General features: G+C 32.8%; 1 protein-coding gene across 1 annotated transcript in view; it reads left to right on the top strand.

The window, feature by feature from the left end:
* SEMA3E (semaphorin 3E) overlaps window positions 1-21,252 on the top strand; it is a gene marked incomplete at both ends in the record, with an annotated part of 245,364 nt that overhangs the window by 170,727 nt on the left and 53,385 nt on the right. Inside the window, one exon of the mRNA XM_080701710.1 lies at window positions 16,180-16,273. Within this exon, the coding sequence (XP_080557836.1) occupies window positions 16,180-16,273 (94 nt within the window). The remainder of the gene's footprint in view (window positions 1-16,179; window positions 16,274-21,252) is intronic.

Genomic DNA, 21,252 nt, shown 5'->3' with positions numbered 1-21,252 from the left:
CATAAGGTCTGTGCTGAGTTTTGAAATAATTGAAATATTGCATCTTTAATGCTAGAATTCCATATTTAATTATAACATTTTAAAATGTGACGTTATAGGATAATTCCAGCAAACATTATCACCATTTGACTTCTTAGAGTTGCTTAGGTTTATTTCAATCTATTTTAGTTTATTCTCATTGATAAACAGGTTTTTCTGTCTTTCCTAGGTAGCAGTCTCTTCCAGTTGCCATCTAAGTCTTTGTGACATAATCCTAATAGCTTTGAAAGCTTTCTTCCTTTCTAGAATGAAAAAAAATATTTCAGGCCAATACTGTGCACTTAGAGTTCTAGACTCAAAATTGACCACGTCACATGGCATACATGGTCATATCATGTATTGATATTTTTTTTAGCTTTTTAAGTTTCTCAATGGACTTTTAACAATGAACAATTCTCACTAAGGTTCAACTAAATAGACTACAATCAGAGGAATAAGGATGCTTATTGTTTTTTAGTTTGATTTTAATTTACATTTTACCCATTATGGTTGAAATCGAGTATTTTTTACATTAGGAACCATTTGCATTTCTTTGAGTTGCCCTTTTTTGTTGTTCTGTTGTTCACTTAAAATTTTCTGCTGGTATTAATTTGTTTGAGTTGATTATCAAATAAGAAAAAAGAAAGTATTTTGTGGCTTTTTGAGTGAAAAAAATGTTTATGGATATTTAGATGTGGGATTTTTTTTCATAGTTTTAAGTTGCTTAATTTACTAATTCTTTCATATTTTCAACATGTTTGTTTTATTCCAAAGACACTTTATACCCCGAAATTATGTAAAATTTATTTTACATATTTTTCTATTTTCTCTTTTATAATTATGTTTTTGTGTTAAATCATTGATTAATCTGATATTTGACAACAGAGCTGTTGGACATGAGGTAGTAATCAAAGTTTTATTTTTTTCCAGATGGCAATCCAGTTGTCCAAACACCATTTATTGAATAATCCATCATTTATCCACAGTGCTTTGAAATACTACCTCTATAAATGTGCATTCTTACAACATATTGGCTCCTTTTACTATGGAAAAAAGTTTTAAAATTAACTATAGAACAACAGCAAAATAATGCTAAAGAAAAAACATAAATATGCAGTATTACATGTGATATAAAATATCTGACTGCAAACCCTTGGATTTGTTAGAAATTAGTTTTCTTGGCATACATGGCTATATCATGTATTGATTTTTTTTAACTTTTGAGGTTTCTCAGTGGGCTTTTACATGCACAATTCTCACAAAAGTCATTGAGATACCATCATAAAAATATTCTTTTCATTTTCTATATAAGTGATGAAAGGAAGGTTGTTACAGAATGTATGACCTAATCGGAAAGCTCATCTCTCATTGGCTTAACTCTCTTTGTAAAATATCTTGATTCTTATTCTTATTTCTAGTCTCATTTTTCTCTTCCTCTTACTAGTTTATGAGAAAATACTATCAGATATAATTTGATTTTCTTATAATGGAAGGTCCTTATTATTCACTTGTATTCTGTATGTATTATACAAATACATGTATATACAATACTCACAAAAAAGTATCACAAAACATAATGGCTAACTTTTTAATAATAAAATGTATCACATAGAAATTAATCTGGAAGTTTTATATTGATAACAATAGCATTGATAATATGACTACCACATCAATAGTAAATTATAGGGTATCTATATATCAGTATATAATTTAGCATTCATGTAAAACATACAAATTCCCCAACATAAAATTACATTTAAAGTTATACATTATATTTTAATTTTATATATTTATTTATAATAGCCATAGAAAATATAGATGTATATATTTAAGGAAGAAGCCACTAAAATATTGCACACAAAAATGTAACATACAAACTTACAGAGGAAGAGAAAAACCATTTAGTGAATAATTTTGAAAATTTAATAAGCAAATAAAAATATACATGAAGGTAAGTTTGTTTACTAGAATGTGTTACATTTACTTAGAATATCTGATATATTTAAATTACTCAAATGAGGATTAGTGCAAAAATATTGAAGAATACATAAAAATTCTACAGTCTTGCTATTAAATGGACATAGTTTATAGCCAGTTAATTCAAGAAACTTTCCCATAATATATACCCTTAGATAATTTCATATATTATTTTCTGAAATTGTCATTACATATATTGGCTAGGGGTCAGAGAGAAACAAATGTGTTTATTCCAGAAACCTGTAGTGAAGGTAAAAGAAGAATGCAAAAGATTATAAGACATTTTCAAGGTGTGACATTTATTAAATGAACACATATTTACTAAATGGACACTTGTCTATGAACAAACATTTTGCAAGAGTATATATAGTATTATAATTATCTATATATTAAATATATGCTGTCTATTTTCAGGGCAGGTAATTACATCAAATGTATAACAAAATGATAATTGGCAATAAGAAGGACAAAAGTAAATTTGGTTTATTGAACATATTTTCCTTAAAAGTACATAGAACAAATTTTTATTTTTAATGGCAGGAAACTTGATTACTATTAAAAACAAACTAAGATGCTACTCAGTTTTGCTATGTTTAGGTATTATTAAATTTAAAATATATTGAATGAGTTCTAATATTTCCACTAAAGTTTGCTTTGATATTCATTAGTGAATATTAATACATTTTAACATTATTTTAAGCTGAGCATATTGTCACATGCCTGTAATCCCTGTACTTGGGAGACTGAGACTGGAGGGTTGCAGGTTCAAAACCAAGCTCAGCAATTTACTGAGGTTGTCAGCAATTTACTGGGACTCTATTTCCAAATATAAAATAAAATACAGCTTGGACTTTAGTTTGGAGATAGAATATCCCTGGATTTAATCCCCCAGCTACACACACACACACACACACACACACACACACACACACACACATTATTTTAATGTTGCATTTCAAAATTATTTAATTAGTATCAATAACCTAGCCCATGAACAAAATAATTTAATCCTGTATGCCATGTCAATAATATCTAATATTTTTATATCACATCAAATTGTTTTTCAAGAAGCTAATTTGCAGGTTTTTTTAGGTATTAACTAGTTATCAGAATTAAGGAATCATCTATTCCAGTTATTTTAGTGTTTACTTAAATGAAAGTATCTCAAACATACTGTTAGGATCTTAAATTCTACATATGTGCATATAAAAATATTTTTAATAATTTTTGTGGTACTGGAAATGGAACCCAGGGGTGTTCTACCTCTGAGCTACAACCCTGGCCCTATATCTTCTCCTCCTCCTCCTCCTCCTCCTCCTCCTCCTCCTCCTCCTCCTCCTCCTCCTCCTCCTCCTCCTCCTCCTCCTTCTTCTTCTTCTTTTTTGGTGGTAGTGGGGTTCCTGGAAACACTTTTACCTCCGGGCTACACTCCCAGACCTATTTTTATATTTTTATTTGGAAATAGGGTCTCTTAAGCCAGTGAGGCTGGCTTAGAACCTGTCTCTGCCTCCCAAGCGGGGGAGGGGGGGATTACAAGCATGAGCCACCACACTGGGCTATCCTTTTCATTTTGAAATAGGGCCTCACTAAATTGCTGAGTCTGTTTTTTTTTTTTTTTTTTTTTTTTTTTTTGTGGTACTGGGGTTCCTGGAAGCCCTTCTACCTCCGGGCTACACTCCCAGACCTATTTTTACATTTTTATTTGGAAACAGGGTCTCCTAAGCCAGCACATGCGGCTGCCTTCGAAGCTGCGCGATCCTCCTGTCTCTGCCTCCCAAGCGCGGGGATTACAAGCGTGCGCCACCACGCCCGGCTTGCTGAGTCTGTTTTTGAACCTGTGATCCTTCTAACTCAGCCTCTCAAGTATTGAGATTACAACCATGGGCCACCACACCGGAATAATTTTTTTAGCAATTGCTTTTGGGTACTGGGGATTGAACCCAGATGCATTCTACCACTAAACTACACCCCCAGCCCTTCTTAAGTTTTATTTTGAAGCAGTCTTGCTAAGTTATTCAGGATTCCATTAAGTTGCTGAGGCTGATCTCAAAACTGCAATCTTCCTATCTCAGCCTCCCAAATATTGGAATTATAGGCATGTGCCACTGCTCTCAACTTCTAATAAACGTCTTCATAGATTAGTATTTTAAATAAAAATATTAAGTATAGAATTATAAAGTTCCTGGAATATTTAATTAGAATTTAATTTTCTCCCAAATATGAAGTTAAACAGGTATCTTAATATAATTGATTAGTGAAATATATTTAATTTTTTTTATATCTAGCTTTGGTAATTTCTACAGATTTATAAAGACTAGAGGATATTCTCAAATAGAATCAATATTTTTCCTTGTTGTATCCTTTTACCTTTAGAAATTGTCTTTGTCTTATATATCCTTACTTATCGTTTAAGTATTAGTATTCAAAACCTCAAAGTCTTGTTTAAATCTTCAGGTTCAAAATTCTAGAATTTGTCAATATTCTGGATACTATTTTCTGGAAAATGAAAAAGGTCTTATAATTCAAAGGTAGTTAGAAATATATTTTTATATAATAAGATATATTTGTGAACATCTAGAGTACAAAGACTTCTCTAAATATTAATTTATAAGAACATTCTTAGATAATTGGGAAGAATTATTAAGACTATAATCCTTTTACTTTATTGTAAAAATATTAGTTGGGAGCTTGTCAGAAATTGAGACAACAAGCCAGGCGTGGTGGCGCACGCTTGTAATCTCAGCATTTGGGAGGCTGAGACTAGAGGATCACAGTTTGCAGACAGCCTCAGCTACTTAGTGTGGCCCTCCACAACTTAGTGAGGCCTTGTTTCAAAATAAAGAATAAAAAATAGGGCAGGGGGTGTAGCTTGGAGGTCGAGTGCCCCTGGGTTCCATCCCCAAACCCGAAATAAAAAAAAGAAAGAAATTAAGACAAGAATTTGGGGTCATTAAATTTGAGATGGGGGCAAGAATCAATGTTGTAAACAGATGTGGCCCAGGTGTGGCTCCTAGAATTGATCCACTGGCAACACGAAGAGAAATATCAGCCTAGATTAAACACTCAGTTCCTTTTGTGACTACATTCATTTTAAAAGAACTCCTTAAGAAGTATTCTTTTTTATTTTTAATGTCCTTTCTTCACCAATAGTGATATCATTTGGTTTTTAGTTGCTTACTTTGGGCAAGGCATTTTTTTTTACACATATCACCTCTTCAATTCCTACAACAAACCTGTGTAGTCAGTGTTCATGTGATACTACATCATAGAGGCAGGCCATTCCATAGTAAGAACTGGAATTGTGTTGTGTTCAAATATCTACTTCTAAGCCAGCTGTGGTGGTGCACACTTATAATCCCAATATTTGGGAGGCTGAGATAGGAGGATCTGGGTTCACAGCCAGCCTCAGCTACTTTAGTGATGCCCTTTGCAACTTAATGAGACTCTGTTTTAAAATAAAGAATAAAAAATAGGGTTGGGTGTGTAGCTTGGAGATGAATGCCCCTGACTTCCATCCCCAGTACCACAAAATAAATAAATAAATAAATAAATATCCACTTCTATTTTTAATATACAATATATTTTCCTCTTATTTGTGTGCAGTTATAAAGAGTATAAGTTGGACATTTTTCTGATAAGATCCTTTTTACAATAAATAACTGGTAAAAAGAATTAACATACTTAAAATTATGGATTTAAAAAATTTTTAAATGTACAATGCAAAAATCTAAAGACTCATAAAAATAGCAATATTTTCACAAGCCAATTTTCTGAATTGTATTCCCAAACTCTACTCAAATATATTATTATTTTTAGATGACTTTTGAAAAAAATTAAATAAGAACTATGCATTCCATTCTATGACTTACTATAACTTTAACTTATCTGTTCATTCTGTATTGGCAGACATTTGCATTGGATTTTTTTTTTTTTACCACTATTACAAACAATGGAACAGAGAAAGCTTTAAACATTTTCCTTGGTATAGAATAAATTTTAGGCAGGAGAATTTTTTGGTGAAATAGTAAGCTCCCCTGTAAGTTGATGAGCAAATTAATATTAAACTCATTGCATCAATTAATGTTCTTAAAATGCATATATGCTTACCTGATTTCTTACACCTTTGTGTATGTGTTGACATAAATATATAATATATAAAATATATATTATTTTATTACCCTTACCAGTAAAACAGTAATGTTCTATTTTGTTTAAATGATGATGCCTTTAAGGCCTCAGGTATTTTTGCTAAGTTCTTTTTCTTAAGGTTATGCCATTTGTATTCCAATTAGCAATTTATGAAAACATTCTTTCAACACTCATTCACTTTTCAGCACTCATATATGCATTTCTGTTTTTCTTCTTTTATTAGCCAATAACACTTTCTTTGGTTCATTATTAAAAATTGTGTTAATAATAGTGGTTAGCTCTAAGACATGTTCCTTTTATGTACTTCATGCTCCATGTATCTATCGCCATGTAGCAAACTACTCAGATGCAGTTGGGTAAAACTGCTCATGAATTCTGGAGGTAAGGTTTCAGACAAGACATGATTGGAGTGGCTTGTTTCTTACCCCAAATGTCTGAAGACTCAGCTTTGAATATTCAGTTGACTGGAAACTGAAATCATCTAGAGGCTCCTTTCATATGTCTGATAAGCATCCTGTGATGACTCTAGACAGCATTAAGAATCTCAGAGAGACCTACACAGGGCCTCTCTATGTGGTTTGAGCATGTCACAACCTACAGCTTGTTCCAGGAGGGAGTATCCTCCCAAAATCACCTCTTAATAACGAATAGGCGCTCACAGAAGAGCACATTGGATGAGAGACATCACTAACATGGTTATTAATGGAAAATACAATCAGCAAAACTGTATTTCTCATATATTATTGCATTTGAAACTTTTCTCACAAGTTTTCTAGTTATAGGGTCAGAAAAATACTTATTATCAGTTGCCAACAATGTTGCTTGTAAATTACCTATCAGTACTACTAGCCTTATTTGTTCAAATATTCTTTTATAACAAAAATGATAACCTTTATTCATGTTATTTATGAATTTTTTTAGATTTACCTTTGGAGAGTGTTTTCAGCTAAAATAAATTAAGCCACATTAATTTTTCTTATAAAAATTAGTTAACTTTTCAAGGTACTTTAATCCTTATATTAATAAGATTTAATTTTTAAATTTCAAGAGAGACATTTCTTTTCAAGACCTTATTTTTTGTCATTGAAACATTTGCTAATATGTGTCAAATCTTAATATGTAATGATTAACTATAAAAGTATGATTAATATATTGATTAATGAGAAATTATACTGTATTATATGTAGCAGTCAACCCTTCATTTTGGCTCTTCTATATGTTATATTGTCAAATATAGAGGCTGTTGTTCATGATCTGTATGGGGCTTTAAAGGAAAAGCACATATCATGTTTCCTAAATTCAATAATGACTGAATGCTTGGAACACAATAGGTCTCTTAAATTTTTGTTATTTTTTATAAATATAATCACAATGCATAAAACATATAAGTAACATCAACTGGGTTGTGTTAGGAGTCATGAGGGATAAAGCCTGAGCTCAAACTATAAAGTGACTGGCTGCCATTCTAGAAGTTAGCTTTTATTTAATAAAGAAGCACTGAAAGGTTTTTGTGAAAACCAGCATGAGTGTATTTGAGAAAGCAATAAAGAAGAGGTAGGATGATGCTGTTTGCTAGTAAAAGCAGACTTCAGTAAAACATAATATAGTTTGGAGGACACCTTAGCATCTATATCCCAAAGGCAGAGTTACCAAATACAACCTGCTCCATTTTCAATGATAGAGTGCATATATCTGTGCAAATAAATATTGATCTAAAAATTAGAAACCACTGTTTGAGAACTGCAAAGCCTCACATACCGCCTCTGATTCCTCACCTATAAGAAGAAAATTACATTTATGAGCTTTATTATTGATCCCATCTTAATTTACAGGCTTATTTTCAGGATGAAACAATGATATGTGCAAATGTACTTCCTAATTTAAAGTACTATATAAATGTAACATTTTAAGAAAAGCATACAAAGAAAGCAATTAAAATGTAAAAGTATTTGTATCAAAGTCAAAATATTTACATACAACTTCACTGCCTTTTTGTATTTTTCCTGCTTGTTCATCTATTCCTTGGAAACAATTTCAAATATTCTTTAGTAAATATTTTTCTTCTTGGCAAAAGGAAAAAAAATTATAGAGTGGTTCACAGTCAAAATTAGTTGGTAATACATATTATTAAATAGCCATTGTGTACAGAATTAAAGTGCATATTACAGTTATTTGTTCTAGACTTTCATGAATTAAAACTGCATCTTTTATGGTTTTCCATTGTTGACAGAAATGTGTATAATGAGTTTGTATATTCTACTCATTTTTCTCTAACCATATATATATATATATATAACCATATATATATATATATTTTTTACTTACTTGATTCTTTTCTGTACTTTCAATATTTTATTTTTCTTCTGACATCTTTCAGATTATCCCAGTTGCACTGTGGGCAAGTGTAATAGTATTAGTTCATAAAGCTATTTTATTAATAGAAATCATTTTATTTAATTGACATCACACATAACACTTAACTCCACCACCTATTAATAAAAGCTTACAGCAGGCTTGCTGTGTTCTAAGGGCCCCCCTCACGACCTAAGAAGAAAGCTCCCCTGGAAAGATCTACCATTTATACTTGAGATATTTTTCTGATTCACACATGTATTGCTTACATTAATAAAATGGATGTCCTGCTTATTTTTAAACACAGGAGGATCCACTGAAAAATTTCCCCATATCACTCTAAAACAAAAAGTACAGCCCACATGTTAATACCAGTGATGCCTTGTAAATTTAAACCACCCTATGCAGGCAGAAATTCCAGCTGTTAAAACAGAGATAATAGAAATCCAGTGTTAGTGACCAACATTCTCAATAGGGTTAAACTCCAACATTGCACATTGCTTGAACCATAAACACGATTGCTTTGGGGTCATTGACAATGTCATCATGCCTCAAGTTTTCTGGTTGGTTTGGTTGCTATATTTTACTTCATGGAAGAAAATTATATTACTCGCCTTTTAGTATTTTATTGGATTGTGCTATATTAAACACACATTTAAGACCACAGCAAACTCTCAAAATAATGTGAGAAACTTTACTCTTTAATACGTAGTTATTTTGAAGTTAGCTTGATCTATGCAAAGCAATAAAAATTTAGAAACTACCTTCATTCTATCATAACATCTGAAATACATAGTCTATGATAATTTATCCCCCCTTTTCTACTTTTTAACAAATTTACACAAATCAGTTGTACAAAGTGGCAAAAATACTATATTGAGTCCTATACTATATTGAGGAATTAAGATAAACTAGACTAAGGTATCTTTGTATCTTGTGTAGCAAGAAGAAAGCTTCTATTCCCAAATCAAGGCTGAAAGATCAATTAAATTATTTAAAACTACTGTCAAGTCAATTATTTGATAAAATTGAAGAATTCAGTCTTGAGCTTTTGTGACAAACACCATGTTTTCAAGAGAATTCCTTTAATGCATTAAAACAAACCAGTCATGTGGAAAATGGAAGCCTTTAGTAACAGATGATTGTGCTCCATCATATTCTTGTATGTTACTTTCAGATGACGTGCTGTCATTAACAAGATCTTTGGAGATAAAAGAAGTCAGTTATAATTTTTAATCTTTGACTTTATTATTTATTTATTTATTTATTTATTTGGTGGTACTGGGGTTCCTGGAAGCCCTTCTACCTCCGGACTACACTCCCAGACCTATTTTTATATTTTTATTTGAAAACAGGGTCTCTTAAACCAGCGTGGCTGGCTTCAAACCTGCGCGATCCTCCTATCTCTGCCTCCCAAGCGTGGGATTACAAGTGTGTGCCACCATACCCGGCTTGATTTTATTTTTAATAGCTCCCATGAGATACTAGCTATTTTATATTCATCTGAAATCTGAAACAGAATATATTAATCCTAACAAGAGTCCATCATAACTTGTAAAGATAATATGATATTCATTGAGTACCTGGGGAAATTAAGAACATATCCATTCTTCCTTTAGTTGTTTTAAAGATCTAGTCAATTTTGCCAAAGTCAGTACTATCAAAATAAAAACTAGAGCTATTATGTTGATACATAGGCAGCCCCAAAATGCATGCACAATATAGATAATAATTTGTACAGTCTGTCTAGTTTCAAATCAACCTATCTAGCCACAGCTATGTTTTGTGAGTTGTTTTGGGTCCATAATAAACAAAGATTATGCAAGAAAGGAGATAAGAAAACAATTTGTTTCTAGAAAGGAGGCATTTATTCAAACAACCTAACAGTAATTGAGCATGTAATTCCGTGCCATATATTTTGATATGAGTGATTTAAGGATAAATGTTACTTGAATAGTTTCCTCAAGGAAATCTCACAAGCCAGTAGGAAAAAGAGAGAATTATAATACAGAATGGTAACTGATATAAAAAAATTCATAAGGCTCCACAGTTGAACACAGAAAGGGAAAGTAATGAACACTAGGGTAGGCGAAGGAATTAAATCAGTATTTCTGGGGATGATAAGATAGGACTAAGGGTTTTTTTTTCTATTTTGTGAATATAATTATCCTAAACACATTGATTGCCCCCCCCCAAAGCAGGTATTTAGAAACCTGCAAGTACTTTAGAATGGCTGGCACACAACTATAAGAACAAACTTTTGGAGAAAAACAAGTACCCAAGTATAAAGTGCCTTCTATAAAAGACTTTAGTCTATCTTCTAGAGGGTTTATTGCTTGGTTTTATTGTTTCCAGTACCAGGCTCAGGTGCTGGCATGTTTTTTTGTTTGTTTGTTTTCTTTTTTAAGTAAGTGCAGGTAACCTTTGTTATACATGAGTTGTTTATGACTGTGATCAGATAAGCTATAGGTTGGGGTACTTGAGTATGTAGCTGCTCAAAGTGATTATAAAGAACATAACTATGAAAAAATAAATCACTTGTTAATTTTGGGGGCTAGCTAAAATCACTTACTGTTATAAATTGTTTTATATATTTTTAAATTAAAATAGTATTTACTGACAGTAATTTGCCCTCCTGATGAATGCAGATACTATTACTATTTCTTTTCAAAAGATAGTTTTAACTGATTCATAATACAAAAATTGTGCATATTTACAGAGTATATTGTATTATTTTGATACATGTAAATACATGTAAATATTGTGCAATTTCCAATTAGTGTAAGCATATATTCCATTTATATATATAACATTTATCATGTTATATGTTATTAAGTGATAACATTTATCATTTACCCTCAAAAATTTATTATTCTTTTATGACAAGTGTAATGAGAACATTCAAAATCCTTTCTTCTTGCTTTTTTTTTTCAAATATACAGTACATTGCCATTATCTATAGTCCCCTAAGAGTGCCGTAGCACACCAGAGCTTCTTCCTTCTAACTGTAATTTAGTCCTCATTAAACAAAGTTTCCCTTTCATTCCTCCCTTCACTCTCCCATCCTCCAGTAGTCATTATGCCTGGCTTTCTCCAGCACTAATCATAAGCCTAGGTTTAAGAATGGGGAACATAAAGATAAGCATAAGGTTAAACTGTGGAACTGGCTCTGGACACGGACATTTTCTGACATATAGGAGGATTTAGGATGTAGAAGCACCTCGTGAAGTAGCAGTTGTGAGGACTGAATAGGTGTCTGTGGGTAGCAGCAAAGATGCTTAAAAGATTATGTGAGTGGATAGTATAACTCTTGATAAGAGCGGGTCAGAGTATTGCTGTTAGGAACTTGTGTGGTTGTAGAGCATAATATTCATACTGCCTCCTGGAACAGAAGTGTGGAGGAAAAATGGAACCATCCTTTAAAAGTACAAAAAGACTCAGGAAGCACTGTCCTCTTGGGATCTGTACTAGTTTCCTCTGGCAGTTGTAACAAACTTAGCGGCCTAAACAAGACTTTTTTTTTTTAAATCTCATAATTCTATAGGTGAACTGTGTGAAAGGAGTCTTACTGGGTGAAAATCAGGATGTCAACAGGGCCGTATTCTTCTGGAAGGCCCGGGGGGGGGGGCCCAATTACTTTTCTTCCCCAGCTTCTAGAGATGCCCAACATTCCTCGGCCATGGACCCACTCCTCCATCTTCAATCTGGGGTGATGAGCTCAGCTTTCCTCACACTGCATTGCTCTAGCTGCCCTCTGCTTTCATCATCACGCCTCCTCCCCTTTAAGAGCCTAGATGATTCTATTAGACCAACCTGGATACATAAAGTAGGCTCCACATTTCAAGGTCCTTAACACCATTACCTCTGAAAAATCCCTTTGGCCCTGTAAGGTAACATACTCACAGATTTCAGGAATTGTAACAAGGACTCTTTGTGGCCTCATGGTGCTGCCTACTAGGGTAACTATGACTAAATTATGGCAGAAAGGTTTGGGAAGCAAGTTGAAAATTAACTGTGGTCTTAGGGATTTATTTACCATGGAAAAAGGATTTCAGAAGACAATGTAGAAATATTTGAGAGGAGAAATAAAGTTAGTGCAAAAATATGATTTTAGTTTTCTTATATTCAGTAGAATGATCTTTGTAAGTTTGTTCATATCATGGTTCATTCAGTGAAAGTGTTATATTTGCTATTAACAAAGATTGATGAATTCAAAGTGGAATTTTTTAGTATGCTAATAAAAGAGGTGAACTATTTCTATATTTGTTTGACTTTAACCCTGGGCAGATAATTTCTCACATAAAGCATTAATTTTAGGTTTTGTTTTTATTTGTTTGTTTGGTTTCTTGTCCCTCAGATTAAACTTAGGGACATTCTACCTCCGAGTTAACCCTAACAAACCTTATTTTTTTTTATTTGTTTAAATTCCTAAGGCTGGCCTCAAAGCTGTGGTATACCACCACATCTAGCATTAGTTCTTACTCTTATATTGATTACTTTTAACTGCTGTAAACTGTAAACTATCATGCATTAAGCTTGTAATTGCTTGATGCATGATGTGGTTAAATAAACTTATTGAGTTTACACTTATATATTAGTCACAAGCAACTGAATAGTTGGGATGAAGCTGTAAATGGTATTTACAAAGGAGGCCGGGCTCCAAGGAACTCCAAGTGAAGTTGCCTATGATCATGATTCAAAGCCACACTTTGGATCTCAAGTTACTCAAATGAAAAATGCTTTCACTAGCTTGAACACTCAAATGAGACTTTAGTATAAGCATCATAACATCCGTTTTTTGTTATAAAACTAATCAACTGTTAATGTGACAACCTCATTTAATTCAAGAACTCAAAAGCAGATATACTATAAAATATATTAATTTAAAAATATGACTGTGTTTAAAAGCAGGACATGATTCAAATCAAGATGCTGATAGCACCAGATATCACTCTCCTGAGGAAAGACATATGTTCTCTTTATTTTTTTTTTAATTAGGCCTTCCTGTGCTATATAGCTATGTAGCATTATAATGTAGTAATTGAAATATTTATCTAGAAACTGCCCAGGTTTAGAGACAGGGTCAAAGAACAGCTGTGGATAAAGATAAGGCAGAGGAACTAAGTATTTTTATGTTCAAAATAACTTATTATTTTAAGTATTACATACTATTTGAAATGTATAAGTATTCAAAACTTTATAGTTATTCCAATTTAACATCTAATTGGACATAGTCTATCTTTTTTTTTTTTTTTTGCGGGTCTGGGGATGGAACCTGGGAGCATTTGACCTCCAAGCTATACCCCCTGCCCTAGTATTTTTGTTCTTTAATTTGAAACTGGGTTCCACTGAGTTGCGGAGGGCCTCACTAAGTAGCTGAGGCTGTCCGCGAACTGCCATCCTCTGGTCTCAGCCTCCTGGATGCTGGGATTACAAGTGTGCGCCACCATGCCCGGCTCTATAATTTCTTTGTCATGTGACTTCTTAAAGTATAAGTGTCTGCTGTTACTATATGTGGACGGAATTAGTATACTCTTTAAAATGTAGACTTTTCTTCTCTTTTTACAGGAATAGAATGGCACATAGTTAAAACAGGGATGTTGCAATAGTTTCTTTTTAAAAAAATATTTGTAGGCTAAAAACTAGAAGCTATAAAAACACATTAATTTTAAGATTAAAATGATAGATATATATTTAAAGTGTTCACAAATATGGACTTTTAACAGTAAGGCAAAAGAAAGCAAAAGTGTTTAACTTATTATTTTAAAATGAACACTGTTGACCTAAGTTTATCCATTAATCAAATAAATGTAAGACAGGTATTTGAGATCTTATGGAAAAACATGAGAAGGGTTCTGTCAAGGATGCTCTGAATTTGACCTGAGGTATAAATCTCTAAGGATACGTAAGTATCCAATGCTCATGCATTCTCAGTGTCAAGTATATTTTTCACATACTCAAATCCATTTACCTATTACATATAATTGTGCCTCATACATAACAAAATATTTCAGGATGATTCTAGATTCCACTTAATTATTTTAAAAATGTTAGGGTTGCTGACTTCTTCATGAATCTAGTTTCCTTGGACTCACTCAACTTCTCCTTAAGATGGAACGGCACTGATATAGCAGATACTTGATACCTTAGACACAAGCAAAATAGACACACATCAACAATAGCCCCTGGACCCTAGATTATGATTTTTCCTTACGAACGCTTGTGACTTTTCTAAGAAATGGTGACTTTATTTCCTTTCTCTACATTGCAGTTCTACAAACTAAGATTCTCTTGTTCATAGAACTCTTTGTTTGCATTTTTTTTTTCGTCCACTTAACAGTTTAAATTTAAATGAATGTATTAAACTCCTATGAATAAATGCACTTGGGATTGTTAACCTTTTAAATTAGTGTTTTAATTATAGAGAATAATGGGTTTATATGTACCCCCTCCCCCATTACATTACTATCCCCTTTCCCTTGATCAAATTTATCTTCTTTAATAGTCTTCTGCAATTTGGGTTTTAGGTGTAGAATTATATCTGTGAGATTAAACAACCTCACCAATAATTAGAAATTAAAAGTTAAATAGCACAGAACTTTTAAACCATAGAAAATCTTGATTTTAGAAAGTAGCTATCTCTTTTCATGAGTTTTTCATAGGTCTGACATTTGCTTGTATCAGCACAAATATAAAACATGTACCCTGTCTACTATGTTTTCATATATTTTACAAAGAGGCAGTGACCAATGGGGCAAATAAGTATTACATTCATACTCTTGTCATTTCCTTCTCCACATAATGCTACATAGGGTTGTTCTTCCTATTTAGGTGAAATTTCTTCAGCATTCACCTAAATTCTTATTCTTATAATTCTTTCTCATTTGGACACACTTTTTTTTTCTCATGTTTTTGCAGATTGTTATTTGTGGGAAGTGAACACAAGCATCTCTCAAATTACTGCCAGTCATGCTTTCTTCTTATGTGTGTACAGTGTACAGTGTACAGTAAATGAATAGGTGAAGCTTGGTTCCTTAAGACATCAATTTAGCCTTGTACCTTGTTCCAGAGGCCACCTTTGTTTTACGGGCTTTGTTTGCTATAGCCATAGAGGTCAGGTGACCTCAGCATGTGCTAGTGGTGGTGGGGGGTTGAAATGGCAGGATCAGGATGATGATACTAGAATATCAGAGGGAGAAAGAAGAAAGTGTGTCAGATAAAAATGGCAAGACTGAGAGCAGATAACGTGGAGGACATAGTGTCACTAGGAACGTCAAGAAAAGCTGAAAAGACCATGTAAACAGCTCTCAGCAGTGATCAGGACTTCAGGATCATTTTAGGTTCAGGATTCACAGAGGAACAGGGGTGAAAAAAAAATCTACTTTGAAAGAGTAGTTTCCTGACACATCTCAGAAAAACTAATATTGTCTGCTTGAGTGATAAAATTGCTAATATCTTTCAATTTGTCAACTACATACTTTTTGAGAGTGAGAGATTCCATATGAGTCTTTCAAGCTCCCATACTTATTTATAAAATCCAGTGTGTTCCTAAATGACTTGGTATTACTGGAGTACTATTTAGGACATTATTTTTATAAATAAAATGTACATTTTTTTTTTACCTGAGTGATTGGTTCTGATTAAAGCTGGCACATTCACAGTGACTTTTCTTTTTTTCTGAAGGACCCTCTGTTTCACCTGGAATCACACAGATCTGAGAGAGGAAGGGGCAGATGTCCTTTTGACCCCAGCTCCTCCTTCATCTCCACTTTAATTGGTAATTATCTTTGCTGCAGACATCAGGAGGTAGTCGTATTGATTTCGAAACTTACTTTTCAACTTCAGTACATTCTTTAGTATTTCTTTATATACTTTGCCTTGTCATGTGTGGTTACTGGTGCTGGGAGCTACAATATTAGGTTTCAAGCCATGTGAATTTGAGCAATTTGGCTCTGAAAAAGTGCATATGCTTTGAAGTATGTGTGTCTCATCTTGAAAAATTGTCACTTAATACCAATATAAGATTTTTGTATGGTGCCATTTATTGTTCACAAAATGCAATTACATGACTTCTTCATGAAAATTTATCCAGAGAAATTTAACTAGTTTAACAAATGTTAATTCTTTACGTTTCAAGTACTTTGTGAATATGGGGACCTTTGAATCTTCTTTGAGTACCATCTTCTGTTATCCATAAATTTTGGCAAAACATCATCTTGATTGAGAATTGAAAATTTATTTTCCTAAATTCTCATTAATATGAAATAAAAATTATAGAGGCTAACCAGCTTAAAGCATCACTAGATGTTTTAATGTTTGATCCAACTAAATTAGGCGAGGAACTTCACTTAAGACACAATGAAGCACCATACCTTTTCTTTCTCTTTTATATTATTTGAGGTTGAAAAATGGCAAACTTGTCAAATATCCCAGCATTACAATTATAGGGACATACAAAAGTTCCAAAGCATAAAATTCAAGATAGCAATACCTGACTATTCACATAGAGAATAACAAAAATGATTCTGTTTCCTCAGTATTGAGAACTTCTGCAATAGTACAGTACAGATGTGCAAGGTACTATACATTTGCAATAATTACCTAGGAATACTAGCCCATTTCATACTAGCTTATTTTACACTAGAAAGTACAAAATAAGATACAGCCTTCTTTTTCTAAACAAACCAATGAAACTTAAAACTTCTCACTGCTGATTAATCAGAACATGCCATCCTTGATTTTAAGTTGATACAGTTTTGACTAGCTACTGGGTATGCTTGAAAATCTGTGTTCCCTGAGCTTATTCTAGAAGTGATTTTGATCGACCTTGCATTCTGCTCCCTCTACTCACCTACCCTGATCTTGGTACTCAGGTACAAAAAAAAAATGTTTTGTAGAAATACTGGTTTATAAAGAAAAATAACGTAAATAGCTTTATTAATTAGAAAAATTTGACATCTAATTCACAATTTAAAAGGGCTGTACAATGATAATTTTTCAAAGCAACTCAGTTTGGGGGGTCTTAAATAAAGAGATGCAATATTTTTAAAGAATGAGTAATTTAAGTGACACATGCCTATAATCATAGTACATGGGAGGCTGAGATAGGAAGATCAGAGGTTTGAGGACAATCTCAACAATGTACAAGACTCTCAGCAAATTAAAAATAAAAAACCTGTTTAAAAAAAAAAAGGGCTGGGATGTAGATCAGATGTAGAATGTCCCTGGGTTCAATCCCAAGTAACCCCCAAAACAAAAAAATTTAAATAAAATTACTATGTGTGTATGTACAAACAGTATAAAGAAAACTGACTTCAAATATGAAAATAGAATTGTCTAAGTCAATTTAGACTTAGCAGGAATCAAAACATTAGGAATGACAATTTAGGTGAATGCCAGATCCATAAATAATAGAAATGACAAAGGAATTGTCAGGATATGAATTAAAATGAGTATATTTGATAAATCACCCATCTTTTTCTAAAGTTTTTAGTGAGTTTTATCTTCATAGATACAAGATTCGTGTATGTCTATTAAAAGACTTTCTCATCTTTCTCTTACCATGTAGTCTGTTTCGCAAAATTGGCCCCCTACAAATATTGCCTGAATATAATACTCACTGAGGAACCTAACACACACACACACACACACACACACACACGCACGCACGCACGCACGCACGCACGCACATGCACACACTAAAATAAAATAAAATTTGAAACATTTCTCATCAAAATAAGAAGATTTTGGAAGTTGAAAATTACTCAGCATACACTGTCTCTGTAGTGAAATTCTAAGAATATTGGAAGAAAAGACCATTTTTGACATTTTGTTTAAATGGGGAGAAATGATTGCTACATCTACCCTGCCACTCAACATTTAGTTTCCCTGGAGCTTATTTATGCATGAGGCCAGAAATTTAAAACTGAAATTTTTAAGAGGGGAAATATTACTGGAGGGACATTTCCAAGTGAGTTTCATGGAACTTCCAAATCAAATTACACTGTGCTGACATGTGAAGTGCTTGCCATCTGGGTGGCTGTTCCATTTATTCAGAAGAGAAATCAAATCAAAAGAGCCCTCCAAGCCAAACAAAAAAGTTATAGGATAATCCCTCCAAAGAGAAGGAATAAAAATATAATTCTTTACATTTATCCACTCGCTTTCATCCCAAAGTACCTTGGAGAGATCGTTCGCTCACTGTGGAAAGGCAGCAGCCACTGGGATGGAAACCCGATAACCGGTGGGAGCCAGAAGCTCTTTAACAGAGAGGAAGTGAAAATAATTCACCCAATTGAAAAGGCAGTAGGAATGTGGGCTGGAAAGATGGAGCTACCTGCGTTGGAATTTGGCAAGCTCTGTGCAGCTTACTCTGACAGGGAAAGAATGTATTAATGTGGTATTTTCTGACCACACATGTTCTGTGCTGCTGGGTTAAAACAAGACTCCACCAAAGAGATGGCCATGATAGATCACTGCTCTCTGTTTCTTTATTAATTATATACCACAGGATGTTTAATGCCCATTCAACTGGAGGCACGTTTAATGATAACAGACTGGGACTGGTAACAGTATTTAGCGAACTATAAGCCCTCAAAGGTGTGAAGGGGGAGGTGTTTGCAAATCAGAGACTACATATTCTATGTAATTTCTTAAATACAAGTTAATTTCAGCTCATTTAAATTCAGTTGATTTACAGTTGTCCAGAGCAAAAGATTACTAAAAATTCAAGTAAATGGCAGATGGAAAACGAATTAGGAAATATACTTAAGTTTATCATTTAACCTAGGAATGAAATATTAAAAACTTACAATGATTTTTTGTGGAAAAAGTTTAAGGGAGTAAAACAAGCTTTTTATTGAGCTGTGTTCTACATACTCAGAAAGTAGTAAACAAAATCATACATTAATTAGGATTGCTCTCTAAATGCCACTATTTATTTATTTATTTATTTATTTATTTATTTATTTATTTATTTATTTTTCAGCTCTGGGGATGGAACCCAGGGGCATTTGACCTCCAAGCACATCCCCTGCCCTATTGTTTTATTCTTGATTTTGAAACAGGGTCTCACTAAGTTGCAGAGGGCCTCACTAAGTAGCTGAGGCTGAAGTAGCGGAAGCTGTCGGTGAACCGCGATCTTCTGATCTCAGCCTCCCAAATGCTGGGATTACAAGCATGCGCCACCATGCCTGGCTTAAATGCCACTTTATAGTAACATATTTTATCTTGGTGGTGTACACATCAGCTCAGTCTCAAGTAAAATATTTCTATAGTGTTAGCTAACTGCTCTCCTTAGTGTGCTTACTATATTTAAAGTGATTGATATATTTAAATACCATATTTAAAACAGTTCTAAGTAACTACCTATGTAATAAAAAAGCATTACAACATGGTTTTTAAAAAATAGTCTGTTGAAGCAATGACTTTTTAAACAAAGTGAATTGCTGTATTACTCACCTATGCCTTTCAAATTATCCAAAGATACTTAGCACTTAACTTGCCAAGTGAAATTATAAGTAATTGTTTCCTGGATTTGAACCAAATCAAAATTTAGGTAATATTTTCTTTGGGTCCTATATTATTTTGCCCAGGTTGAAAGTATTTTATCTGGCTCTTTCCATCAGCACTATTTTTTTTTTTTTTTTCTTTCTAAAACTTAGATAAATTTTATTTTCTTTTTTTTTCATGATTTTCTTCATTTTGACTGTATTGCCTTCTTATTTTTTTTCTTTTTTTTCATATTTATTTTTAATTGGTGCACTGTATTCATACATCATAGTGGGATACATACTTTTGTAGACATACATGCACACATTGCCCAGTCAGCCCCCACCCGATCCCCACCCCGTTCTCTCCCTATCCCCCCCTCCTATGCTTGGCTTAGTAGTTGACATCTAGTATTATAGCAATTTATCCAAAATTAAAAATGATAATCTCTCATAACAGTTTCATTTGTCTGATACCAAGCTTTTGATGACTTAAAGATAACATTTCAATATTTCTTTTTGCTTTCTTTCTTACCAGAGAATCTATTTTTTTCTATTTTTTAGGTGAAACTATCATATATTTATATATTTATTTTTCAGAAAAAAAATCTATCCTAATATGGAATATGGACTCTAGGTACCCACATCGATCTTGAAAAAGAACAAAGCTAGAAGATATATATTTTGTGATTTCAAACCATATAAAGCTACAATAATTGAAACAGTGTAGTACTATTCTAAAGGCAGATATATAAACCATTGGAGTTAAATAAAAGCCTAGAGCTAAATTCTTCCATCTATTGTCAAGTTATTTTTGACAAGGTTTCCACAAACATTTGGTGGTGGAAATAATAATTTTTTAACTAAATATTGTTGAAACATAATAATTACATGGAAAAGAATAAAATTGGACCCTTACCTAATCCCATATACAAGTATTAACTCAAAATAGATAAAAGACCTAAATATAAATCTTAAGACTATAAACTTTTAGGAGAAAATCTGGGTCATAAAACCTCAAAACATTGAAATTGGCAGTGATTTCTTGGTTATGATTTCAATGGCACAGGCAACAGAAGAGTATACAAACTCCCTAAAAAATAAAAAACATATTGTATATCCAAAGACAATGTAAACAGAGTTAACAGTTACTAATAGAATGGGATAAAATATTTCCAAATGCTATATCTGAAGGTATATTAATATTCCAACTAGAAATCCTAAAAATTAACAACAATAAAGGCAAACAATACAACTTAGAGATAGG

This window comes from Muscardinus avellanarius (genome assembly GCF_963383645.1).
Source record: "Muscardinus avellanarius genome assembly, chromosome: 9".
NCBI lineage: Eukaryota > Metazoa > Chordata > Mammalia > Rodentia > Gliridae > Muscardinus > Muscardinus avellanarius.
Note: the sequence above shows the minus strand (reverse complement) of the source record. Positions and strands in the feature narration are given on the sequence as shown.